Source organism: Amblyomma americanum, chromosome 4, assembly GCF_052857255.1.
Source record: "Amblyomma americanum isolate KBUSLIRL-KWMA chromosome 4, ASM5285725v1, whole genome shotgun sequence".
Taxonomy (NCBI): domain Eukaryota; kingdom Metazoa; phylum Arthropoda; class Arachnida; order Ixodida; family Ixodidae; genus Amblyomma; species Amblyomma americanum.
The window spans coordinates 188,774,094-188,801,896 of NC_135500.1; the positions used below are offsets into that span (position 1 = coordinate 188,774,094).

The window sequence follows — 27,803 nt, forward strand, 5'->3', positions numbered from 1 at the left end:
TTGAAGAGGGAAAGAGTTGTTGCCGAGGGTGTTGTCAGTCCGCTCGGGCCAGACGTTGCATCGTTAGAAGCCAGACCGGCAGCACAGTCGGCCGTGTTTACGGACGAACGCGGTGATGGGGGAAGCCGGCGGAGGAGCCCTTATAATGGAGGTGCGTACGACCGAGGCGTTGTATCAGTGCACTGCTTTTAATGAGGCTTAGTCGTGGCGCTCGGGACAGTACCGCGTATACTTACCGATACCCCCTTCTCTTGGCGCTCACGATAAACGTTCTTACTGAATTTATCAACGCTGCTCGGTTCATCTAATGCTCTCAGGAAACTGCACGCTAAAGCTTTGTTGCTGATAGTCAAGAGCTAGGGTGTTACCAGCAAATGTTTTTTAATCTGGATGTTTTCTGTGGCTCGAAAAGCGAAAATATAGACTTTTTTAAAAAGCTGCTAAAGCCGTTGCCTCTACTAGGTTCGAGTGATTACATTTGATTTGAAAAAAAATTTGTGTGTTTTTTTGTTCAGTGTAGCCGTTTTCGGTATGCTTAGAGTATTACAAGCTGGCGGTATTATTTTCCTCTTACATTCTGCCATGTCGAGAGTCGTAGCTAATGCGCTGTTTTTTTTTCTGCCCCCCGGCCATTGCTCGGTGCTTTGAGTGGTGAAAAGCTCACCAAACAATTTTCACTTTTTTTCTCTCCACCATCGCCAGTGAAAGGAAGAAAAATATACAAAATTGTGCCTGCTCTCATTATTATCATTATTTTTAAATCAGCAGTAGGAGAGCAAAAGCATTAGTTGCAGTAGTAGTAGCAGTAGTAGTGGTGGCAGTAGCAGTGGTGGCAGTAGTAGTAGTAGTAGTCATCGTAGCAGTTGTAGTAGTAGCAGTAGTAGTAGGTGTGGTAGTATCAGGAGGACTTCTTGTAGTCGTAGTTGTGATAATAATACATTAGCATCAGAAGTAGTAGCAGTAGAAACCGTGGTAGTAGTAGTAGTTGTAGTAAAATTAGTAGTTGTATTAGTAGTAGTAGCAGAGTAGTAGTTGCATTAGTAGTAGTACAAACAGTGGTAGTAGTAGTAGTAGTTGTATTAGTAGTAGTTGTATTAGTAGTAGTAGTAGTAGTTGTTGTTGTTGTTGTATTAGTAGTAGTAGAACTAGTAGTTGTTGTATTAGTAGTAGTAGCAGTGGTGGTGGAAGTAGTAGTTTATGTTTTATGGGGTTTAACGTCCCAAAGCGACTCAGGCTATGACGGACGCCATCGTGAATGTCTCCGGAAATTTCGACCACCTGAGATCTTTAATGTGCACTGAAAGGTGGTAGTAGTGGTAGTAGTAGTAGTAGTGGTAGTAGTATAGTATTAGTTGTGTTAGTAGTACTTGTGGCAGTAGTAGTTGTGTTAGTAATAGTTGTATTAGTAGTAATAATCGTTGCAGCTGCAGCAGTAGCTGCAGTGGTATTTATTCGCAGCGTTTCCTATTTCTTTGTATCTAAACTCCTCTCCGGAACCGTTGTAACGCGACCATTTACCTGGTGTAAAATGTCCCCTTTAACTCTTTGAACAATCAATCAAACAGCCCGTGAACGGTAGTCATCGCTGTTCGGAGTAAAATTCGGAGGAATATACCTCTCTGCGCCCGCTACAACTTCACAGCGTGTCCTAGGTCGTTTTAAGGAGCATGATCTCAGGATTCGACACCCATTCATGGGTGGATGCGAAATGCGGGCCAAGTTACCGACATTCCTGTGCATGTTAAAGAAGCTCAGATGGCCGAAATTAGTCCGGAGTCTTCCATCAAGACGTTCTTTGAAAGCGTGCGTTCTGCCTACGAAGAACTGATGTTCTATGAGATCCAATCTTACACCATAATTATGTACATAACGCGTAAAAGTGGTTCTTGCAGACAAAAGCACCCGAGAAAGAACTTATGCCTGACGGAAACGTCGCTATCGCTACGAAAAGGCGCCGCTCACTAATGCTTTCTTTCGCCGCCCCCAAAGTACTCGGCCGACAGCGTCCTTCGGGACTAGTTGTATGTACTATCGGGGACAAAAGTGGTATATTCCACGCAGCGGGAGCTGGAGCAACGTAAAATTGCATCGCAACGCCATCTACAGGCGGCATCTGGGATCGAGACAGCACTTTTGTCCCCGACAGTGCGTCGTCGCTATCGTTTATTCACTACCCGACATGGACTCTCTGGCAGCGCAGTCGCCGGTGGCTGAAGGCCGCAGTATACGCGAAGGTCATGCGCGGCAGACATGCGCTCGCAGCATGTATAGAGCGGAATCTGTTTTATGTCTGTCGGGCTTCCTTTTACAGCACGAACTTGACTCGGTATTTCTTTTGAACTTCGCGCCTAAATGAATCCGTCCGAATCTAGCGTCCGCGACATAAATGCCTAGTATACGCCGGCTCAAGGCCGCCTTCACAAAGACTGCTGGTGCTGCTGCAGCATATTTGGGTCAACGCCACTCAGAGACCGTTCAGTCCTGGCGCACATCGTACTGTGGGCACGGTTTGCCCTGCTCTCTTCCGTAACCGTTTACATATCTTCGCGTCCTTAACTCGCCTCCCCTCTTTGTCCTTTAGACAACCAGGCTTCACCTCCTCTCTTTTCTCCTCTCCCTCTTCGTTTTTCTCCATCAGCGTGCGCCGCATTGCAGAGGGCCAGTTCATGCCTCTCGCTCTGGGCAATAGTGAAAGCTTGCTGAAGGAAACTGAATGGAATTTCGCAAAGCACCTGCTCCTGTACGCAAGTAAGCGCTGCTGCTACTAGAGCGCAGACGCTAGCTGGAAGCGGACGTGGTTCAGATGGATCCGCTCAGCCGCGAAATTCGAAACAAATACTGAGCCAAGTCTGCGCTGAAAAAATAATCCTGACAGACGCAGCAATACAGATTTCCCGCTTAATACGGTGAGCTTATGCGTACAGCGCATGAATTTAACGTACACTGTGGTCTGCAGCCATTGTCTACAGCACTGCGACAGAGTCGGTGACGAGTGTCCGCGTCTGCAACAGGTCATCAGGAGTCTCACTTTAACCGATCGCGAAAGGCGAAAGCACGTACATGTGCCGCGGCGATACGGTCTGTGGTGGCTGTCTAGTAACAGCCACATGTCAAAAGTGTACATGGGCTACGCACAGATAAATGAACAGCATTTACAAAACCACTGCCAAATTAGCCTTCACCAGTTTTGTCTTGCGAGATACGCGACATGACAGAAATGTTTCCTTAGAACAGTAGCGCACCTTAAGCCGCAAGCCGCCGCGGTGGCTGAGTGGTTATGGCGCTCGGCTGCCGGCCCGAAAGACGCGGGTTCGATCCCGACCGCGGCGGTCGAATTTCGATGGAGGCGAAATTCTAGAGGCCCGTGTACTGTGCGATGTCAGTGCACGTAAAAGAACCCCATGTGGTCGAAATTTCCAGAGCCCTTCACTACGGCGTCCCTCATAGCCTGAGTCGCTTTGGGACGTTAAACCCCCATAAACCAAAGCAAACCTTAAGCCGCCTCTTGATCATTGTTAGTGAAACTGCATCGTTTTAAAACGTAGCCAATCGACGCCTCGTGCTATGGAGGTGGTCAGAGCTCCAGAATGCAATGACTGGGCTAAAAGGTAACGGATAACCTAGAAACACTAGGAGCTAGTAGTGCATGCCTTCAAATCATGAAAAATAAAAACCGATATTCAATCTCATTAGGCTAGCCAACAAGGAATGGCGAGGAACGCATAGTGCCGACACCTTGACTGTACGTAGAAAAAGAATTCTTTCATTACACTCTTCCCTGTCATCTTAACAGTTATGCTCTCATTAATTTCAATTTGTTTTCCTGATCACGCCGAGAACTTCACAGCATGTATTTAAGTAACATGGCTTATGTTTATTTATGTGTACATATTGCTGCTTTGTATGTCTTTAGTGGTTCCTTGGTATATTTGTCTTCGCTTTAAAATTGCGTAACTTTCAGTACTGCCTCCCTGCTGACCATTAGGACTGTAGACCAGTCAAACTGCTCATTGGCAGCTTTTTTCTACAACCCCTTGATCTGTATTTTAAGATGGGAAAATAAATTGATTGATAAATTGTATTTGTCGTACCACAATATATGCACGCGATCCGTCATAAAAATAGTCTCATCTGTCTAATATGTACGTCTATATGCAAAACGTGTTTACCCCGAGGGAGAATCCTTGCTGGAGCAAACACGGGAAAGCACCCCCACTCTGTCGTCCAGTCATCAGCATTACCGGATGAGAACTGATAGAGCAAAGAGAAGGGGTCATCACAGATAAGTATTATGCGCAACTCACCAGACAGAGCACTGCTTGCCACCACTCAGCTTACCCCTCGGCTGTCACGTACAAGCGTTGCCAGATATACAACACGCAATCACTTCGAATACCGCGTCTTCCAAAGCGCGGCCGGTTTACATGCAATTGAAAGCTGCGCGCCGAAACGAGGTAGTCAAAGTATTATGTGCCAGTAGTACCCGAGAGCTTCGCGCGCATTCAGCCACTATGAATTAAATCGACCTTTGCACTTTCTGTAGTTTGTCGTCGTTCTGGATTACCACATTAGTGCCCCCCCCCGCTGTAATGTACGTTTCCCACTCCGCACGTTAAGGGCGTATATACTGTTTGCTATTAGAGGGCACACTGGGAAAGTCTATTAACCGGAAAAAGCTTAACAAGTTTGAGTGCAAAGGAATTGTGCAAAAGAAGACAGGTTCATCACAGTGTCCGTCACAGATGTACCCACCAACAACACCGATACGGCAGCAGTGGGTACGGTAGTATCTAACCTGGCTAAATGAAGGTTTTCATTACCACTACTGCGACTAATTTACTGCCGTCTGCACTCTCCAACACGGCGCAGGCCAATAAGTAGTGGCTTTTTTTTAAGCAAGCGTAATCGTCAGGGCAGGGTGGGGCTCTTCTTTTAACTTTCACGTCTTCGCGTGTTGAGAAACTCCCAGACCACCTTTTTGCTGACAGAAAGTCGAATTTTTTGCAGCAGTTTCACCTCAATCTGCATCTCAAATACTCGTTTGATCCGCTTTTTTTTTCGATCTCAGAAACATGTGCTCGATACATGTATACTGCGACTGTACAAATCATTACAGTGCCGCTCAATTATTCATAGCATGGAACGGGTTCTAACAATGGGAACAGTGAGACGATTGCCGAAAGGGCACTACTCTGGCCTGCCCAGCTCTTAACTTGGTCATGGGTGCAAAGCGGCAAAAACAGTGTGTGTAAAGAGCAGATGGCGGTATTAGCTGCGCACGTGGTGTCCTTTGGGTATGTATAAGAGCTCATTTCTAAATTCAAGGCACTGCCCAAGACATCGTCGCAAGTATACGTGCAAGGAGATTCAGTGCAGTGCACTATTTATTCTGTACTGAGTGCATTCGCACATAGGCCTAACCCATGCGAAGCGTATGAGATGCCATCTGAGGCTTCTGAGAAACCAATCAATTCCTGCGCCCAACAAAAGGTGGTTACAAGCCACCCGCACTGGGCTGGCTCAGCGTTTCCAACTTTACAAAGAACGGAGGAAGGAACGCTTTACGCCTCCATGATACTTCATGGCGCCATAGGTTCCGCTCAACTTCACAGCTCTACCGACACGTGCCCAACTCACGCGAGCATTGAACTCGTTGTGTACATACATTAAGTCAGAGCAGTGCACCTCATGGCATGTAGGTTACAGGTAGAAGCACTCATCAAACCGCTCATAAACACAGTAAACAGCACCCTAGAGTGACAGGTGCCTCAGTGAAGGAGGCTTCTCCGGGATGTGCAGCTTACATTACCTTTGACTAACTTCAATTTCGCGTATCCGCTCGCATACAGCTTTCTTTCGCGCTCGTATCGCAACAGAATACCTGCCGCAGAGAGACCTCGTATGACGTCACGTAACTGGCCTCGCATTCCTGACGCTCTAGTTGGAGTTGCGCACTGGCTGTTGCTAACGGCACTACGAAGGCTTTTCGAGTTCAGAGCATTATTTTACTCTTTTTATTTGTTATCTTTGCGCACGCGTGAGCGCACCTGTCAGAACGCCCCAGCTCTAGTGGCTGAGTAAGCGCAGGGTGCAGCAGGCGGAACGGCTGCAGCATGATGCTAGATTGAACGAGGGCGCAATTACTATGTAACTTGCCTCCATTTGACAGGCTGGGATTCCTCATAACCGCCCCTACGATATCATATGACATGTTTTGGAATAGGCGCCGTCTACAGTGCAGCCAGATTACACAAACACACAAAAGAGCTTGTTAGAGGGCCCTTCAGGCAAGAACATTGGAGCGACTGCTGGGCAACATGCAGGTATGCTAAAAGAGTGCTTTTGTTAAACATTCAATCTTTATTACACATAGCAGCGTGGAACATCAAGATAATCAACAGGTAATGCGCCCTCTAGGAAACGGTAGAGTGCCAAATGACAACAAGGAAAGGGAAAAATTGTGTGCGACACTAATTTTCATGGCGAAACACCCCTACTACCTCAAAACATATTACATATTAGATATGAGTCTTTCGTACCGCCACCAAGTGCAGCTCTGTGAAAATAGGTTGTTATCGCAAAATCGCGTAAGAACGAAATAAATGTTTTGCGGTCTAATGCCTTGTGGGCACTGAAGGTGATGTGCATTATTTGCGTCTAGTGCTCACGTGACTAGACTCACTGCAGTAGAGCTTTCCGGTGCGACTTTGCTTACTTCTTATGCCTTAGACCACGTCTAAAAACGCGTTGGCTTGAAGTGGACCATTGCAAAAGAATAACAATGACAAGCACGAGACTCAACCGGAATCAGATAATTACTCCCCCAACGGCAGTGTTTCGCAGCTGCGCGTATCGTTTATGAGGCAAACTGTGGGAACATAACGCAGGCTAGCCTCTTCCTTAAATATAATCTCTCTCGCAGTAAACCATAGAAAACTGCTACACTCAGTGCACATCGCCTTTACCATTTCTGACAGGGCGGGTTCGCAACAGCGCTGGCAGCACTAGCAGCTGGCAGTGTAACAGTAGTGCTGTTCGTCTATTTGTGGCTGCGACCCGGCCGTGACAACACTAGCCGGGCACCATTGCCTCCTGGGCCATGGGGAGTTCCGGTACTGGGCTACCTACCCTTTCTGCGAGGACAACAGCATGTCGTTTTCAAGCGGATTGCCGAGAAGTATGGTCCTGTATTCAGGTATGAAAAAAGATAAACAACCTAACAACCAGTTAAACTAACAAATCATATTGGTTACTAGAATCTATTAGTGTACCATGATTTACAGATTGTGACATGTTCGTTGCCTTGCTTTCAGTGTGAAGCTCGGCGCCATGAATGTCGCCGTACTGAACGACTTCGAGAGCATCTCAGAAGGCTACTCGAAACTTTTGCACCGACCGAAGGCGCTGTTCCTGGATCATGCGGGCATCACAGGTGATTGGGACATTGTTTGCAAATGAACCATTTGTGGCGCATAATAAATGTGCAGAACAGTGGAACATCTGGAACCTTAACACAGAGCGTCAGCTCTACCGAGTGTACATAGAGCAGTGTCGGAATGCGGAATTCGCCGCTTTCGGCATTAGATATTTAAATAAGTAACCTATTGTGAACCATGATAACCGTTTTGCAGGCAGGCTGCAGGCAGACTTCAGGGCATTTCCCATCTAGAACACACAAACTATTCCACGCTTACGCAAATCGTTAATGAGCGCACGGTATATTAAAGCGACCGAAGTCTTGCGTATAGCTCAGGTTGATGTTTCATAACCAATAACTATTACAGCGTTGATTTCTATTAATGATTACCGCCGCTGCACTGACCTCAATAGTATGTGCCTTTTCACAGGTGTGTCTAATCTCAATGGACGGGCATGGGCCGAGAATAGAAGATTCTGTCTCCGTTCCATTACATCCGGGTCGTACGGTGGGAAGACCATGGAACAGCAAGTTGAGGTAAGCATCCGCTAACACGTTGCCTTAATCCACTGCGTTTCAGCATTCCACGTCAATCTTTTAGAGAATTTTAGCGTTACGAGTAAGCATGTGATTTATGTAATCAGTATATAACCAAACAAGTTGTTTGGTATAACACTGAAGTATAATAAAATGTATATATGTATGATACATTAACAAATGATGTCAAGTAGATAGATTACAAGTATGTTGATTAGATTGAGGATAACAACCAACCGCAGTGCCCGGCGAACGAGGCCACGAGGTCCATGCCTGACCGGAAGTTTCTGTGAGTCGCGACACATTATAAAAGTTGACCGTGTTTAAATTGCCCGCAAATTGCCAATGAGCTTATTTTATCAGCTTCCTAATGCAGCACTGCTCTAAATAATTCCTATAGCGATGCCTGTAGAGCCATACGTGCAAAAAAAAAACGGTTCTTCAACATCACAGCGCCGGTATATTTTGTATTAAGTTCGGTAACCTTCCGTAGCGGCGTTGCCATTAACGGTATTGCCAGCTTTACAGGCAGCAATTGCTTGCGGGGACATTAGCGAGAGCCCCGACTGAGAAACCGGTTTCAAAGTATTTATCAAGAGTGATTGAAAGTTTCGCAACGACTGTTTGCCCTCACTCGCATTGCTTCTTGATTGCTACGCCTGAAGTGTTCTCGCTGCCTTTCAAAACTAGACTACATGATAACTTCCCCCACTCGCTGTATTACTTGTCCCAAGAGCATAGTATTCTTCACAAAATTTGATACGTTTGTGACCTAAATCTGCGTATTGCAAGCATTGCTTACTTAAACTGCTTATACATATTATCTATCGTACCCTGCTGTTCTCTTGTAGTAGACTGTTCAAATTACTTTGGCTTTCTTAGTATTCATTTTTTGAGCTTACCGCTGCATTTTTGTGTGCGTGCGTGCGTGCGTGCGTGTGCGTGTGCGTGCGTGTGCGTGTGCGTTGCGTGCGTTGCGTGCGAGCGTGCGTGCGTTGCGTGCGAGCGTGCGTGCGTGCGTGCGTGCGTGCGTGTGTGTGTGTGTGTGCGTGCGTGTGTGTGTGTGTGTGTGTGCGTGCGTGTGCGTGCGTGCGTGCGTGCGTGCGCGTGCGTGCGTGCGTGCGTGTGTGTGTGTGTGTGTGTGTGTGTGTGTGTGTGTGTGTGTGTGTGTGTGTGTGTGTGTGTGTGTGTGTGTGTGTGTGTGTGTGTGTGTGTGTGTGTGTGTGTGTGTGTGTGTGTGTGTGTGTGTGTGTGTGTGTGTGTGTGTGTGTGTGTGTGTGTGTGTGTGTGTGTGTGTGTGTGTGTGTGTGTGTGTGTGTGTGTGTGTGTGTGTGTGTGTGTGTGTGTGTGTGTGTGTGTGTGTGTGTGTGTGTGTGTGTGTGTGTGTGTGTGTGTGTGTGTGTGTGTGTGTGTGTGTGTGTGTGTGTGTGTGTGTGTGTGTGTGTGTGTGTGTGTGTGTGTGTGTGTGTGTGTGTGTGTGTGTGTGTGTGTGTGTGTGTGTGTGTGTGTGTGTGTGTGTGTGTGTGTGTGTGTGTGTGTGTGTGTGTGTGTGTGTGTGTGTGTGTGTGTGTGTGTGTGTGTGTGTGTGTGTGTGTGTGTGTGTGTGTGTGTGTGTGTGTGTGTGTGTGTGTGTGTGTGTGTGTGTGTGTGTGTGTGTGTGTGTGTGTGTGTGTGTGTGTGTGTGTGTGTGTGTGTGTGTGTGTGTGTGTGTGTGTGTGTGTGTGTGTGTGTGTGTGTGTGTGTGTGTGTGTGTGTGTGTGTGTGTGTGTGTGTGTGTGTGTGTGTGTGTGTGTGTGTGTGTGTGTGTGTGTGTGTGTGTGTGTGTGTGTGTGTGTGTGTGTGTGTGTGTGTGTGTGTGTGTGTGTGTGTGTGTGTGTGTGTGTGTGTGTGTGTGTGTGTGTGTGTGTGTGTGTGTGTGTGTGTGTGTGTGTGTGTGTGTGTGTGTGTGTGTTAAGGCTCGGATCCATTGTGTGCAATTCACGCAATCAAGTTGCTAGCAAGGCACTATCATGCGCGAATCGCAGCTTACTAAGGTGTTCTCCATTGAACCTCTTAACAAATTCTCCGCAGTTATAATCATGCAGTGGGTAGCAGTGATCTAATGTGAACATATCACTGATGTCCTGTCAGAGTGACAGAGTTCATCTTAAAGAAAAGGGAAAATAGCTGACAGCGCATTAACTTCATGTTCGGAGATGGGATAAGGAAATTTGCTTACGTAAAGTGGGGAGGCTAGCGCAGAAGAAGAAAAATTAGAAATCATTAAGTGCATTTCGTCCGGTTGTAAATGTAACCTGATGGACGGTAAACTACAAACCATTCGGAGCATGCACTGTACATGTAATTTGCAGAGGTTTTTTGTGGGCTCAGAAAGTAACTTTGTTCGCTAGATTTTGAACTGAGTTATTGAAATGTCGTAATTCTTGTATTTCTGTGAGTCGCAGTATGCTGATTACGCGGTGCGTATTCTTCTTGTTAAAGCTTGAGACCTTCAAAAAGATGATAACTACAACTGAACCGTTTTTTAAGTGTCCGAACTGACGATCGCCTATATTTTGACCACGGGCGGGTTCGAATTATATTGATTATTTTATATTTTTGTCCCGAAATGCTGCTGTCCGCGCTCAATACTTGTTCAGCCATCTACATTTGTTTGAAAAACTGCGCCAAATTCTTCCACGTTTTAAACTCTGAAACTTAAGGCACTGGGTTTCTTTTTCTTTGAGTAAAAATTTGTATCTCGTGCACTATGACTCAATTAATGTTTCGCTCTTTTTGTGCTCTTTTTTTGCTGCACTATTTATATTTTTCTCAGTGAATTACATGTTTGCATTCCGAAGGACTAGTTTCACGTTGCAGTTTTCCGGTGCATCCTCATTGATCACCAATAGCGTGCTCATCGCCATCATCATCTGATTTCTCCCAAGGAAATTTCAGCATTTTCCTCGTCCATATACGTGCACCAAGCAAGGACCGCAAGCAGAAACAGCCTCTCTGCACAGATTTCGGCCTTTCACGGGCTGGTGGCCTAGCCGGTAGAGCACTGGCATTGCTGACAGAAGGTCGATTATGGGATCTCTGGGTCAACAAGTGTTAAGAGGTTTCTTATTTGGTTCATTACGTAATTATCTAAGACATTCTTGTCTACGTTGAAGTGTATGACTCCCTGGAAAGACACATCATGATGGGGCGAACCAACATAAGCCATGCTGAAAACCTCTTTTCTGTGCACATGGCGGTAAACATTGATTTTGTCTCTGCAACGACAGGACGAGGCCGTCTACTTGGCAGAAAAGATTGCGGAAGCCGAGGGAGAAGCCATCAACGTGGCCGACCTCGTCCTACCCAGCGTGTCCAACAACGTGACGGCACTCGTGGTGGGATCGCGGTACGACTTCGAAGACGAGAGGAGGGTCTTCTTGGACGACCTGCTGGTGAAGGCCATCCGATGCTTGGCCGCGGGCGCTTTGATCTCGGTCATGCCCATCGGCCTGAGGTCCATCACCAAGCTCTTCTTCACCAGCTTTGGCCAAATGAGAAGAATAGCGGAAGACATGGCCCAATTCTTCAGGTACCACTACTGCTAGAGAGATAATACGTACCCTGGTTCGGGCTGATACTGGTACGCATTCCTCAATTTAATAGTTTTAGCGCAGAAGACAAGGGATAGAGAACGTACATGATATACACAAAATGACGCCGGTCCTGAGTACGTGTGTTTATTTCTCAGTCTTTTGCAAGCTTTGAAAGCTGTATTTCGGTAGTTGGCACCTTTTAGGCTGTATGCCAAAAGCGTTTGAGCGGACATATTTAAATTGCACGGTTGCCTAATTTAACTCAAATTTTGGGGCAGTTGCTCTTCATATATCTTAGAAGGTTTTGTTACTTCGGTATTGCATCCCGAAGATACAATGTGACGACAGAAGGGAGAAGACGCGCACGGGCTCTAACTTCCAGTGTTACGTTTCTCTCTGTGTTCAACATGCACCCTGAGTTTCTGCGTTTCCTTTAGACGCACCGTTATGTTAAACGTAGTTTTCTCATTGACCGGGCCAGCGTTATAGACGCAACACTGGCGTACAAGAGAAAATAGAAATCGCAGTGGAATGTTTGGGCTGCTGTCGCATCCATTCAATTAGCTGAAAGTTACGGTACTAACGTATACACGCGCATTGCTTTCCACGGCGCTATTCTGGAGGAGTATTCAATGCCTGCGAGAGTTGTCCCGCTGCATTCGGCTCAGACAGGCGGCCTATGACTTCCGCGACACAAGTATCTCTTCGCTTACGTTCAGGAAAATTTTGGCCCCGTACTGCACATATTCATGGCAGAAATTCCGACGAGAAGCCGCATCTGTAAACTAACCACAGAAGCAGCTACTGGTGGCTAGAAATTAAGCATGACTTATCCAAGCCATTTCTCTTCTACTGCTGAGGATTGCAAAGCGTGTATAGAGATAACACACTTTAAAAAACAGACTTTTGCTCTGCGTAGGGTACAAGTATTAAAGAGATAGGAAGAAGAGAGAGAAGGACAAGCGGAAAGAGAATAACGCGAAAATAGCAAAAGGAAACAAGAACAAGTAAAAAATATGCTCTTCCTTAGTAGCCGGGCCGCATAATTACGAAAGGTGCCGTTTGTGCTTTTTTCCTTGTTTTGAAACGATTTGTGTTAATGAGGACACTGAGGACAAATTGTCAGATTATCGAAACATTGCCTGAATCGACAGATTAGATATTCTAAAGCAAAGAGACCACTTTCAATGAAAACAAAAATTTTATAAGCCAGAAAAGGTCTAAAAATAAAATGCGGATGTCTTCACCACCTGCAAGTGAGGTCGGCGCAGTTTAGGATTGGTTTTTTCAGGATTGTTTTTTACACAACTGCGCCTGAAGGTTCTGTTACTGCCTCCACAGAAAGCAACCCCATTTTTATGTTTCCGGCGACTGCGTGATCCTTGAAGCCAAACCTACTATTTTTAAGTCCCCTGCTTCCTTTAATAGCACGTCATTTCTTTCTCCGGTCATTTACAGGCAACGCAGAGCCATCCCGCATGAACTTTTTTTTCTAGACGCTTACATTATGAAAGTGCAGATAGCGACTAGTTTAGACAGGTTATGCTTGGTTAATGTACGTGCGACACTTCACAAGCCACCATGTTTTGTTGTTTTTTTCCCCTTGAAAGACGCTGCAGTTTGAAAAAGTTTACTTTCATTCGTGAAGTATGAACGCCATGGTATCAACCTGCTAAACACCAATCTACTGGGCTTTATTAGTCAGACACATCAAGTCACCAACTAGATGCACCAGGTAGTTTTATTTTTTGGGTGGTGTTGTTCCAAGAATTACCGGTAAACACTTCAGTTGGAAAGAATCCCAGACGCCGTTTACAATACGACCGCCGCACAAGCGCTATGTTAACGACGAAAGCAACCCTTTCAGCCTTCACGGAGTCCGTCGCCACGCGTCGGCTCCTCTGGCAACATTGTTTAAGCCCAAGAACCAACGCGGAAGCGAGGTCAACCCAAGGCCGCTAACGACGTGCAGCCGCCAACTACGGAAGCAATTGCGATTTGAAGCCGGTCCAAATGGCATATTTTTTTACGTTTTCGCTTGCCGTTCATGTTAGGTAACCTGTTCTTTGGTACGGCATCGAGGGAGCCAAGTCATTGCAAACAGGTCGCCGATGCAAATTCGACTCAGACCGACGCCTCCTCGTTTCAATGCCAGCCACTTAGTTCGCTTCGAAATGGGAGCCTTTATGCAGACATCAGTACCTTCACTCGCCGCGGTGCAGCGCCACTATGTGCAACGGAGTCTTACGTAATTTTCACAATGCTGAAACATGCTTCGATGCAGCGCGCCGCCGCAAAATGATCTGGGATATTTTTCGCTACAGAAGCGCTACCTGTTAGCGGCATCTGTTAAAGAGCGCCGTCTGGAAAACTAGTTTTGAAAATTGGCCGCGGTCGGGTTCGAATCCGTGAACTCCGGATCAGCAGCGCACGGCTACTGATCAGAAGTTCCCGGGTTCAAACCTTACCGCGGCAGCTGCGTCTTTATGGAGGCAAAACGCTAAGGCACCCGTGTGCTGTGCGTTGTCAGTGCACGTTAAATATCCCAAGGTGGGCGAAATTATTCCGGAGCCCTCCACTACGGAAACTCTTTCTTCCTTTCTTCTTTCACTTCCTCCTTTATTCCTTCCCTTACGGTGCAGTTCAGGTGTCCAACGATATATGAGACAGATACTGAGCCATTTGCTTCCCCAAAAACTTATTATTATTATTATTATTATTATTATTATTATTATTATTATTATTATTATTATTATTATTATTATTATTATTATTATTATTATTATTATTATTATTATTATTATTATTATTATTATTATTATTATTATTATCCTTAAAACACAAACATTGTCCAGCACACGGGCGCCTTTTGCGTTTAGGCTCTATTCGGCCCCGGGTATTCCAGCTCAGTAGACTGCGGGTAGCGCCGTCTGATTATTATGGAGAGCTTTGTCCCCCTCACTGGGCGCGCGGAGAAAATGGGAGAGAATATGAGAGGGTAGCGGGAGAGCGTTTGATTGAAATCAACGGATGCGTTGCTCTGACGTGCCTTTTAAAAATAAGGTGCTTCTCTCTTTCTCCGTGCCCTATCTTACCTTCATTTACCTGCGGACACTCCGGGACAGCACTCCTCAGCAGTTGCTGCTTTGTTCAAATTTCGATGCCGGTCCGGCCACCAAAATTGTTCAACAGATTATAATTCACCGTTCACGCCACTTCCATCAGTGTCATGGTACTATAGTTTGTGTGCTTACCAACCACAAAACGCACGTTAGTAAAGCTACGTATCAACGTCTATTACAGCAAAGAAGTGGTATCCGGTCAAACGAAGGGAAAAGAAGAAAAGAGCGTCAACTTCATAGAAGACTACAAGCTGATGATCCGCAACCAGAAGGACGACGTTAATAGCTGTTTTAAAGGTAAATAATGCAAGTTTATCGTTTATGGGGGTTTAACGTTCCAAAGCGACTCGGACTATACATGTAGAGGAACGCCATAATGAAGGGCTCCGGAAATTTCGAGCACCCGGGGTTCTTTGACGTGCACTGACATCGCACAGTACACGTGCCTGCAGCATTTCGCCTACATCGAAATTCGTACGCCACGGCCGGGATCGAACCCGCGTCTTTCGCTTGAGCAGCCAAGCACTATAACCGACGAGCCAACGGGGCGGCTAAGTAATGCAAGTAGTTAAAACAATGAAGAAATTATTGTAAAGGTAATACAGTCGAGCTCTAATTATAACGGCCGCAGTTATAACGAACACCCACTTATTATGAACGAGTGCGGTGCTGCCGTTAAATTATGTTTTAGGAAAATGGCACTGAGGCTCTGATACAATAACGCGAATATCCGCACAACACTGGTAGACCGATCGAGGAAGCGCCAAAAACTCGGCCCTGTTGTGGGGTGCTTGGCGCTTCCTGCATGAATGGTGACCAAATAGTGTCTCCCATGATTCAGTAGAGTGGAGAGCTGGGCGAGTCGGTACATGATTGCAGGAAGAAAACCAGCGCAAAGGACGAAGACACAGAACAGGAACACAGGACGACGCTGGACTATCGACTGTTTTTATTTCAGAAACGGTCACATTTATACCTTTCAGTATCAAACCGCGCTTGCGCACACATGACTAATTTACAAGAAAAGATAGATTGCAGCATCACAGACAAACATCAGGACCGCAATCATTGTGCAACACGTTTACGTTAAGGAGTTCAAAAATCTAATTTATTAATCGAATATGCTCACCGTCGTGTCACTTACACATCGATCTGACATGCGACCCACGAAACAAGGCAGTCTTACTTCCTTACAGCTCCTTCGACTCCAAACTTAACAAAAAGGGCTATTGCAACGTTATGCCTCAGTAACGCGCTAGAGAAAAGCTGCTTCCATGCTGCACAAGAAAGCTTTGTGCAGCAAGAGCAATGACTAATAGAGGCAGGCTTTCCTACTCATGGTATCGAAGGTGTTTCTGAAAAGCTTCTAAAAAAAATGAAAGCCAACACTAAGGTGACAGAAGAAAGGAAGGACAAAAGAAAGTGTGAAGTTATGCTTTACTTGCAAGCACTTTCACGCAACATCAAGAAGGTCATGACTAGGCACGGTGTCGATGTAGTCTTCTCAGCCCCGCGAAAACTGGCCAGTTTGTGCAGAAGAATTGACGATAGGAAGAGCAAAATTTCACAGTGCACAATCAATCATAAGTTCAAATACGTCACCTGTGCCACCCAGATAGTGTACTGCATACCTTTATTCTGCGGGAATATGTACATCGGGCAGACTGGCCGTTGTCTTAACACCCGGCTCAGAGAACATGAAAGGTCGCCTTCCACAGAAGACGGGGCGAATTTACCTAAACATTGCAGGAAGCACAAGTGTACTCTGCTCTTCAAGAAGACTACAATTTTTGGACACGCTAAAACTCAGAGCCAAAGCGAAATTCTAGTGGCATACCAAATCGTTAAACAAACAGATCGATGTCTAAGTGACACGACGGTGAGCCTATTCGATAAAGAAATTAGATTTTTGAACTCGTTAACGTAAACGTGTTGCACAATGATTGCGGTCCTGGTGGTTGTCTGTGATGCTGCGATCTACCTTTTCCTGTAAATTTGTCATGTGTGCGCAAGCGTGGTTTTATACTATACGGTATAAATGTGACCGTTTCTGAAACAAAAGCAGTCGATGGTACAGCGTCGTCCTGTGTTCCTGTTCTGTGTCTCCGTCCTTTGAGATGGTTTGCTTTCTACAATAGTGTCCCCCAGCCACCATGACACAAGTCCTCCCCCCCCCCTCCCCGCTCCCTCTTTCACAGGAAGAATGTGGCGGCCATAATAAACAGTAATAAACGCGGGATGTTATACAATCTAGATAAAACTGTTTACAGATGTGCCCCGTTAGTATGACTCCCATTATTATGGAAGACGCGAATTACGGACAACTGTTCTGGGGCCCAAACTTTTCAGTGCAATTACGGCTCCTCAATATACAATATACAAACATACAATATATAAACATAGTCCGTTTGGGCCCATGTATTCCTGTCGCATTAATATGGACGGCGATGAAAACAAACCTCGACTGCCCGAACCAGATATTTCTTTTCCTGTATTTTGAGGGCAGGATTCCAGCGAAAGGCAGTGCGAAAGCGCTAATGTCTCGAATCTCCGAGTAGTAAGTAGCCTTTCTTTTTTGTGTGCAGCATCACGTTTTATGCTGCCGACGGGATCAGTCAATGCACATTATCATCTGTCGTATTGCACGAATATTTGTCAAGAATGCGCTCTCTGCTGCGTTTAGGGCTTTGCTACTGACAGTGAATGTGGCATGGAAGATTGTACATGGGATCCGCCATCACGCTCCTGATGGACCACAAGGAGCTTCATACTGGGCAAAATTATACAAAAAAATGATGACTACTAGGAAAACTACTAGAATAACTACTAGAATAAGCATGGACTGCAGCTACCGGTGGTTGCCGCTTTACATCAGCAAGTCGCGCAACCCGCGGTGCTTTGGAAGCTACACTCTCTTACGCTACAGGCGACCGACAGCGGCCTCGACGATGCGTGATATTTTTCAACTCGATGAGCGCCCCTAGGCCCAAGCTGAGAGGTGATGTAGGGATCGCGCGTGACTGTTCACCGAGTGTCTCGTTCAGTTCGACCCCTACGTGGCGGAAAAATAGGAACTTCCTGCTCGTGCTCGACAGCTGCGCGGAGCCCCATGAACTTCATTCCCAGAATGCCGTAATCAAGCTCTTCTACCGCCGAATACGACGAGAAAGACGGGCCCATTTACATGGGCATCATTAACGCGCTTAAGTCGTCCTACTGGCGATGCGTCACGAGCACGCTGATAGCAACTGACAAGCGAGGTGCCAACGGCCCGGATTTAATTTCTTTTTCGCCTGCCGGGGAAATTATTATTACCGCTTGGATGTAACTCACTGTTTAATACAATGCGACTGTGAGGCAGGATTCATGGACCCGGAAACGACGGAAAACGCAGTCGAACGTCGGCTGCGTTTTTATGGAGGCAAAACGCTAAGGCGCCCGTGTGTTGTGCGATGTCAGTGCACGTTAAAGGTCCCCAGGTGGTCGAAATTATTCCGGAGCCCTCCACTACGGCACCTGTCTCTTCCTTTCTTCTTTCGCTCTCTCCTTTCTCTCTTCCCTTACGGCGCGGTTCAGGTGTCCAACGATATATGAGACAGATATGCGCCATTTCCTTTCCCCAAGAACCAATTATTATTAATATTATTACCCATGTTTTCAGATGCGCTTGAATTATATGGCGGTGCGTTGTTGCTGGTGAGCTGGCCGGAACTGAAGTCATTCAGGTTGACTATTTGGGCGCATGATGACACCGAAATCGCAAAGCTATATCCTGACGAAGCCAATGTCAAATGTGCACGATGTGCCAGCGCTCTCCGACTGCCAGGAATCTGGTGAAAACGATGACGATGTCCTACGTATACCACCAGCGACCGTGGAAGCTTCAACCACTATTAATTATATCGCATCCCCAAAGCAGCTTGTTGGCAGAAAATCTTTCGGCTGGGAGCCCACCACCGCGCTTATGAGCTCGGAAAGAGCAGTGACAGGTATTATCTTGAAGAAGAGACACGAATAAGCTGACTTCTTAAAAAATACACGCCACTGATTCCTGGTTTCGTAATTTTGACAGTGATATAGAAAGTCCGTTCGCTACGGACCACGGACACAGCAAACCCAGTGCGCGGAACCGTCAAGTTTGTATAAGTGGGCTCAGCCGTAATACATGCTTAAAAGCAATCAAAACTTCTTGAAGCAGATCTGCTCAAGGGTAACGGCGTTGCAGCCGCTGGCCGGACTGATCTTAAATAAACGCCAGGCCTGATGACCAAAGCCTAACTTTTTCTCTTTTCATTTCTCAATTACGAAGCTTCAGTGGAAGCTGTATAGCTTTCTTTTGTACCCGTATGGCTGCGTTTGGGTGGACGCTAATGATTAATTACTCCCTTATATACTTTCTTCTCTATTTTCATATTTTCTTTCTCCCCTCTTCCAGAGGAGTACCTGTTGGGCAACGTGCTGACTCTGTTCGGCGCGGGCTCCCAGTCGACCTACCAGACTATCGTGTGGCACCTACTCAACCTGGCAGACAAGAAAGACACCGTACAGCGAAGGATTAGAGCCGAGGTGGACCGTGTGGTGGGCAGAAACCGGACCCCGAGCTGGGAAGACAGACACGCCATGCCTTACACCATGGCCACCATCTGGGAGCTGTACCGCTGGAGGACTCCCGTGCTGATGGGACTGCCCCGGGAGTGAGTATGCGCCACGGAGTAACAGGTTGCGAGGAACAACAAACAAGCATTCCAAAATGTTGCAGCTAACTCATATCTCTCAGGAACAAAGGAGCTCCCCTCGCTGGCTTGTGCAGGTAATCGCGAATAACTGCCACGCGCAGGCGACACTGTCACAGCACGAGAGCAGACGATGCGCTCCGTTCTTTCACGCTCTTTGCCGAGTATAGTTTGGGCGCGATAGCCCTGATATAACGAAAGACGTGGTCCATAAGTGTTTGCTTATGGCAAAAGCCCATTTCCTGCGACAGCCAAGGTTTCCCCTGTTCACAGTAAGCTTGAGCAAAGAAGAAACCACTTAAGTGACGTAATATTTGGCTACCAGAGCGCTGTTGGCTGATACTTTTCCTTCAATTCATTCTTCCAAAATATCAAAACATGTGAATGGCAGCCGTCGTGTATGTCACTGTGAACTTTGAAGGGAACCGTTCCTTGCCCACGGCGAAGTCGCGTCTAGTGTCGTCTGTTCAAACGTGAAGATGAACAGCCAAATATGAGAACAAAACTGTACCGCGAGCAGAAATTGAGCTCAAGTTCACAGCGAAAGTGTGGCACAGAAGCCACTTGCATGTGAAAAAAATGCACACAGATACGTCGTAGATACACATAGAGCCGTGACAAAGCATCTAACATTCGTGGTGGGGTGAGGTGAAGTAAGTAAAGACCGTTTTAACCTTCAGCTATCGCTGCCTAACCATAAAGGAAACAAATGTCGTACACACTGCACAGGCATCGGAGGCACAGTGCCTAATGACAACATCGCGTGCAAAGACTTCTCTGAGAGGCTATTTTGAGGCGCTGTGTCTACTTTGCAGTCTTAATTATGCAGCTTGCTTTTGATGATAATGAACCTCCCCACATAGAGCGGAATGCAGAGACAGCATTCAAGGCCGAATATTTGTTTCTTTTTTCGCAGCCTGTTTCTTGCAATTGAGCTGCCGTAATTTGCCACCCGTCAGCAGTGTCTCAAAAAAATATGTACGTTATATCAATGCATTTAAAATGTCGGCTAAATCCTTGCTTATTATTCCAGTATTTCAGGCTTCGAACTCTCACTAACAGCATTCAATGTCCGCAGAGAACTATCACTTGCGTCAAGTTTAATATTTAACTAAAAATCATGTGACCTATCGACAGCAACATCGATAATTTTGGCTCCTATGAAATATTCATAGTTTTGCTTTATGTCTTCGTGACGGCAGCTAAGACAATTTCGTGTGATTCGACCTCAAAAACGGCCAAAACAGGAGCATGCTTAAACGTGAGGATCTTCGCATATTTGGGACGTGCGATGTTTGAACAATTCGGGAGAAAAAAATTTTAAACGTGAAAAAGTTCATGAGCGCTTTTTTCTATGTATTGCAAGATTCCACTATAACAATGAATATATCGGCAGATCTCTTCTTGGCAGGCTTGAATTGTTTCGCTATTAACGTTTTTGCTATCGCCAAAACCGTTTCCCATTGGTTTTCTATGGCAGTTTTAACTGCTCGATGCCAGCGATGGAAACACTATAAAAGAACAATTTTGCTGCATATCAGAAAAATGAACCATTACCTTCTATTGTTCTATACAAGTACGTTATAGTTTTCTAATATTCAAAAATTTTGTCCAATAATGCTGAACCAGCATTGTTCATTATTTAAACCCATTCAAAACACAGTGGGAAAAAAATTTTGCAAATATTAAAAACTGCTATCACGCATCTGTTGTTCTACCTTATGAAAAAAGACCTAACTATTGCCTTCATTATTTCCCTTCATTCTCGAAGCCAAGCTAGTGCGAAGGTAGTTTAAGTGCTTACTGATGTTCAAGTACACCATGGGCGGATAATTAATAAGCGTGCAGGTGCAAATATAATCCATATTATCTAGATTGTTCGTCGCGTAAAAGCCTACTGCACTTCAAAACAAAATATGAGCTTGTAGAGAGCGCTGAAAAGATGTTAAGGTTTGCGTACGCAGTTCGTTCTCGCTTTACTGTTCAGCGTAAGTTGTTTATCAATAATTTCATACTGGTTTTCTACTTCTTCTTGCACCACAGGGCTCATCAAGACGTTATGGTGTCAGGCTACTTGATCCCTGCTGGCACAGTCGTCATATCCAACATATGGGCGACACACATGGACCCGAAACTTTGGAAAGACCCCGAGAAGTTCAATCCAGAAAGGTTTCTGGATGACAGAGGTTCAGCACTAGTCGATAAGCCGGAGTACCTCATACCTTTCTCCATAGGTAAGCCCATGCCTCTTCGTGAAGCTCCAGTTTGAAATAGAAAAATCGTTCAGAGAATAACCTCATTAAATCCCGTGGCCCGTTTCCCACTTTTCAATGACATCTCGACACAAAGATGCTCATTTTCCCATTCAGTACATCTGCAGACATAACTTCACCAGCGAAAGTACGAGACATCAGAAGGAGAAGAACACAGGACAAAGCTGGACTAACAACTGAAGTTTAATCGAGAAATGGCCAACCTAGGTCACCAGGAAGACGCATGCGTATCAGACTCACAAAAAAAAATACATATGTGGCAACTAACCAAGCAGAAGATGCATGCTCTATATCTGGCAAACAACAAAAGGCACAAATTTGCCTATCAAACTTGTACGCGCACACTTCTGCTTAGGAAGTTAAATTCTTTGTTCGTGAGATGCAAAGACGGTGCACTTACGCATGTGTCACTGCCTTGCAACCGAATATGGTAGGCTTCCAGGAATTCCCTATCCTCCTTGTTTTTACCTTTTCCGATGACTGCCATGTTGTTAAAAGCCGGAACACAGTTATTACAGTTCCTGCAGTGACGTGGGAGAATATTTTGGTCAGACAAATTTTTCAGGGAATTGTTATGCTCGCGCGCCCGGTCATGACAGGGGTACCACATGGCAGGGGTAACTTGTAAACGACACCAGTCGAACAAGCAACGAACTTGTTGGCATGCTTCACAGTGCAGCTCTTGGACTTACTCCCCTCACTGGCCTTCGCGATTCGTGAACATAAACCAGACAGCTTACAAGGTGCAGATAAGACTGCCGTCACGCCGTGCCGTTGTGGCACTTTCTTCAGGTTATGCGAGACACCGTGAAGATAAGGCAGCACTTCAAATTTCTTCCCCTCCAGTCTAGCATTTCCGGAATCACGTGTGTTCTGGTTCTTAATTTTCTGCAGCATCGACTCACCAAATGCAGTCAGAACGTCAGGCGGATAACCCGCGTCACTAAGGCGGCGGACTTGCTGGTGAAAGCTGTCATCCGCTGGATGTGGGCAGCTCTTCTGCAAGGCATTCCTTAGGCAAAGGCTAGCAATGATTTTTTGCCTAAGGAATGCCTTGCAGAAGGTTTTTTGCCTAAGGAATGCCTTGCAGAAGAGCTGTCCACACGCAGTGAATGACAGCTTTCACCATCAAGTCCGCCGCCTTAGTGACGCGAGTTATCCGGCTGACGTGCCTACTGCAGTTGGTGAGTCGATCGATGCTGCAGAAAATTAACAATCAGAACACACGTGATTCAGGAAATGTAAGACTGGAGGGGAAGAAAGTTGAAGTGGTGCCCTATCTTCCCGGTGTCTCGCATAACCTGAAGAAAGAGCACAACGGCACGGCGTGACGGCAGTCTTCTCTGCAGCTTGTACGCTGTCTGGTTTATGTTCACGAATCGCGAAGGCCAGTGAGAGAAGTAAGTCCAAGAGCTGCACTGTGAAGCATGCCAATAAGTTCGTTGCTTGTTGGACTCGTGTCGTTTACAAGTTACCCCTGCCATGTGGTACCCCTGTCATGACCGGGCACGCGAGCATAACAATTCCCTGAAAAATTTGTCTGATCAAAATATTCTCCCACGTCACTGCAGGAACTGTAACTGTGTTCCGGCTTTTAACAACATGGCAGTCATCGGAAAAGGTAAAAACAAGGAGGATAGGGAATTCCTGGAAGCCTACCATATTCGGTTGCAAGGCAGTGACACATGCGTAAGTGCACCGTCTTTGCATCTCACGAACAAAGAATTTAATTTCCTAAGCAGAAGTGTGCGCGTACAAGTTTGATAGGCAAAGTTGTGCCTTTTGTTGTTTGCCAGATATGGAGCATGTTTCTTCTCCTTGGTTAATTGCCACATATGTATATTTTGTTTTGTTTTTTTTGTGAGTCTGATACGCATGCGTCTTCTGGTGACCTAGGCTGGCCGTTTCTCGATTAAACTTCAGTTGTTAGTCCAGCGTTGTCTTGTGTTCTTCTTCTGGTGTCTCGTACTTTCGCTGGTGAGGTTATGTCTCAAATACGCCAACTAGCCCACATGGTTACCTTATTACAGTACATCTCCAAATGCTTTCAAACGGTACATCTAAGAAAATAGCTCACAAAAATTTAATAAATAAATTTAGAAGCATCATTCTCGATTTTCCCACACGTTTAAGTACACAACAATCTCTCAGCTTAGTCATCTTGATTAAGGCGCTCGATCTCTAAGTTTAGTAAATATAAACGATAGGAGTGGTATCCTTTTGAATTTAATAACGTTGATAAGAATATGTTGATTAGGAAAGGAAAATTGCAGTGACTTTGGCACTCGGGGTGGACACCCAAACTGCGCTATCAGAGAAGTTAAAAACAAGGGGCAGGGTGTGAAATGAGAAGGGCAGAGTGCCGTGGTGAAGAGCTTCGTATTAGTTTTAACAGGCTGAAGTTTATTACAACCCTGCTCTGTCATTGCACAGCGCGCGTTCCTTTAAGAATTGCCCTCGTTTTGCTTCATGATGACGCCTATATAATAATAATAATAATAATAATAATAATAATAATAATAATAATAATAATAATAATAATAATAATAATAATAATAATAATAATAATTGGGTTTTTGGGGAAACGAAATGGCGCAGTATCTGTCTCATATATCGTTGGACACCTGAACCGCGCCGTAAGGGAAGGAATAAAGGAGGGAATGAAAGAAGAAAGGAAGAAAGAGGTGCCGTAGTGGAGGGCTCCGGAATAATTTCGACCACCTGGGGATCTTTAACGTGCACTGACATCGCACAGCCCACTGGCGCCTTAGCGTTTTTCCTCCATATTCGCGATGCAATCTTAGCATTCTGTTGAACTGTGCGTTCGGGATGTGACCTATATTGTTCTTTGGGCAGCCGCTGCTATCACATATAGGTTTGGCTACTACCCTACCATCTAATTTCTTCTATCTGTTTTTAACGCTTGGGTGTGAGACCCATGACCTGAATTACGGAACGAAGGATGCATTTCCAAGCAGCCCCGCCGCGGCTCGGCTCAAGAGCGATATGTACACAAACTAAATAGAGCCCACACCTAATTGCATTTCTTCGCTGCTTTCAGGGAAACGCATGTGTCCCGCGGAGCCCATGTCCAACACGCAAGTGTTCGTCTATATTTCAACCATCGTCCAGCGCTTCACCATCCTGCCTGAGGAGGGAAAAGCCGTCTACCTGAACTTTGACAGCGATGGTGTCTGCGTTCCCAGACCACAGAAACTGCGCTTCCTGGTCCGATAGCGAGGACGAACGCTGACAAAATGCGCTAGTCCCGCATCTAGCACATTCGGGTCATCTGTCTGCAGTCCTTAATAGTCAGTTCTTATCTCGGACTCAGCTTAGGAGCACTTAATTTCAGCATGATATAGAGTGATAGCAGTATGAGGGCGCTATAGCATAATTCATTTGTTGTCCGCAAAGCAGTAAGCCGGGGCCAGTCTTGTACACGTTATAAAGAAGTCGATTACGATTACCTCGTTTGAAATGCAGCTGATTTCAGTGATCAGTTACAATCCCCAAAAAGTAAACGAACAAGTGCAAAAGAGTCATTCATTAATATTACGCAATTTTTCTTCACACGGCTTGTATATACGACATATATACATGGACCATCATATGTTGTTTGTCGCAATTCATACGCTGTAAATTTCACTAGCAGCTGTTAAGTTTTTGTCATTATTTGTTCCACGTTTCTTAGTGAAAACTTAAGCATCGGCATTGCAGACTCTTCCGGTGTACGCGCGGGAGAAAGGGTGGAATTGTAACACAGGTAGACCTTGCGCATCTGGCCGTGGTTACGAAAAGTATCGAACTTCGTTGGTGTTCGCACTCTTAGGGGACAAAGCCCAAGCTCACTAAACAACGCATTATTTTATGCAGTCGTTAAACAATGCGGATCGAGTATCAGGGGGCTAATCAAATGCACGGCGCTTGGGATTCTGTGTCAGAACATTTTTGTGCCCGGGTTTTCAGCAGTCCGACCATTATCTCTCCACCAGGAAGAAATATTTTGCGCCAACATTTTGCAACCATGTTCAGGTTGTCGAAGTCATGCCGATGTTTACAGCTTTTTTTTTAATAGAAAGTAGCTGATTTTTCTTAACGGTAGCGCAGGGATTTCAAGAGAAGGCAAGAGTAGCAGGGGGCTGCAGAATGTTAGGTGGGCGGAGGAGACAGATAAGTAGGCGGGGATACAGTGGCCGCAGCTGGCAAAAGAAAGGGTTAATTGGAAATATACTGGAGAGGCTTTCGCCCTGCAGTGGGCGTAATCGGGCTGCTATTACTGGTGATGATGATGATTCTAATTCGATTTTGAATAAAAAATAAATGGATTACCAAGAACGTTACACCTAGCAAAATGTAATCAGTGCGCAACAGAATTGAAAGAAAATATAATTCATTACTTGTAACCGACTACTTAGAACTCTTTACGAACGCACAACTATGGCCGGGGCTATGAACAGGAAAAAAAAAAACGGCATGCCAGCTCACCAGTATAACCAGAGGTCCGGAGACCGTACCCACTACACCACGAACGCGTGCATTGTAGGCTTTTGACAACTATTGCACGTGTTGTCTCTGAGTGCCACGTATCGCTTTTATCTTTTTCTTTTTTGTTCCAATTCTTTAACCTGTTGCACCTTTCTCCCAGGACATGGTCTGATCTGCATGATCTGCATGACCCTGTCCGCAGTCATCACTAGTCGATTCAATTCCTCTGCAGAGAAAACACAGTCTCCCACGAGCGCTTCCCTACTGGCTGCGGTTCTTCCGCAAATAAACAAACCAGAACCTCCCCCTCATACGTGCTACCCTCAACATAGTTGTCTTCTTTCGGACAAGAATAGCAGCTTCTGAGACACAGTTCATAAATTCACAGAGTAGCCACTCTTTACTCTTCACCTGTCATCTTCCGCACACTTTTTAACATCTTGTTTAGCGCACATGCTACGACAACTTGAAGACGGGTGTTTTATGTTCTCTGTGCTTATTGAATGGGACACCTGCAGCCAATGTGGCGCGTCTTCATTGTGATCGCGGTCAATAAAATACCTTATATTTTTTATCTTTATCTTAACTTGTTTAGAATTACGTGTTTGTGTGCGTGAAAATTTGCGCGCACATCTCTTCTGCGCGCGTTCACATACTGGGTTCTTAGAGACTCCTCTCACTTCCCACAATAGTCTCAGCGCATTGATCTTCCCTCGCATACTCCATCGAGTGAACAAGGATCACTGCTCTAACAGCACAAACGGGGACCTTACATGCACCACACAATGACTGTGACCGCCCGCCCCCCGCGAGAAGCCAACCACCAGAATGTAAGTTTTCCAATAAGATACCTTACTCCTCAATATTTTATGGGATTCTCATTGTCATGATAACTTATTTGATTACATACACAGCAGGACCAACACCTCTCCAAGATCCCAGTATTAACCCTGTCCTGAGCCAGCTGCACTCACGTTGCCCTCGCAAACTGCCTAATCTAATCCGCCTACCTGATTCTCAGCCGCCCCATACTAGGCTTGCCTTCTCATGAATTCTAGCGAGTTACCCTAAAGGACCATAGATTAGCCTGCCTTCACGCTACACGCTCTGTCCATGCCTATTCTTTCATCTTAATCTCAGCTAGGATGTCATTAGCACGCGTTTGCTCCCTGAACGACTCTGCTCTTTTCCTGTTTCTTAAAGTTGCACCTATTGTTTCCATTTCCCCAGCTAGTTGCTCTGTCCTCAATTTAAGTTCAAGCCTCTTCGCTGGATCATATAATAATGAAACACAGATGTAACACTAACGCTACAGCTCCCATGTTGTCTTCAATGTTACTTCTGTGTTCTGTCTGTGTTATAAACAACAGGTGGTAAACTTATAGGTCTGCAGTTTTTCAACGCATTGACAATACCCACTTTTCGTATTGGTCAAGATTTGTTAGCCTTCTTGTAAGATTCAGGTAAGCTTGAAGTTATGAGGCATGCATTGCGCATTAGTAATGTTCAGTGCCTACAGATGGCTGCACTGCGTGCTCTACGTGAGCCGTAGCAGAATACTGGCGGTGTACGCAAGCCGAGGTTCGTAGGCAACAATGCACGCCTGTTACTCACTAACCCACTCCCCTCAGGAGATGGTATAATGAGCCACATTGTAG

The 27,803-nt window shown here is 45.7% G+C and overlaps 1 protein-coding gene across 2 annotated transcripts; it reads left to right on the forward strand.

The window, feature by feature from the left end:
* On the forward strand, positions 1-26,729 carry LOC144128851 (cytochrome P450 2J4-like). Of its 2 annotated transcripts, none has more exons than XM_077662614.1 (9): positions 1-151; positions 6,978-7,195; positions 7,314-7,432; positions 7,848-7,954; positions 11,224-11,525; positions 14,833-14,948; positions 19,087-19,345; positions 21,428-21,618; positions 24,719-26,729. In XM_077662614.1, exons 1-9 carry the CDS (start codon positions 116-118, stop codon positions 24,892-24,894), a joined length of 1,524 nt encoding a protein of 507 aa, XP_077518740.1. In that variant the 5' UTR covers positions 1-115; the 3' UTR covers positions 24,895-26,729. The 2 variants fall into 2 exon arrangements, with proteins under 2 accessions (XP_077518740.1, XP_077518741.1); XM_077662615.1 differs by lacking the exon at positions 1-151 and adding an exon at positions 5,083-6,323.
* Positions 26,730-27,803: the final 1,074 nt, after the last annotated feature.

What these genes read in the sequence shown, in the direction of transcription:
- LOC144128851 (XM_077662614.1), top strand. Translation starts at nt 116, where the DNA reads ATGGGGGAAGCCGGCGGAGGAGCCCTTATAATGGAG. An exon ending in CTGATGGGACTGCCCCGGGA is followed by an intron (nt 19,346 to 21,427) that starts GTGAGTATGCGC and finishes CTTGCACCACAG; the next exon opens with GGCTCATCAAGACGTTATGG. An exon ending in CCTCATACCTTTCTCCATAG is followed by an intron (nt 21,619 to 24,718) that starts GTAAGCCCATGC and finishes CGCTGCTTTCAG; the next exon opens with GGAAACGCATGTGTCCCGCG.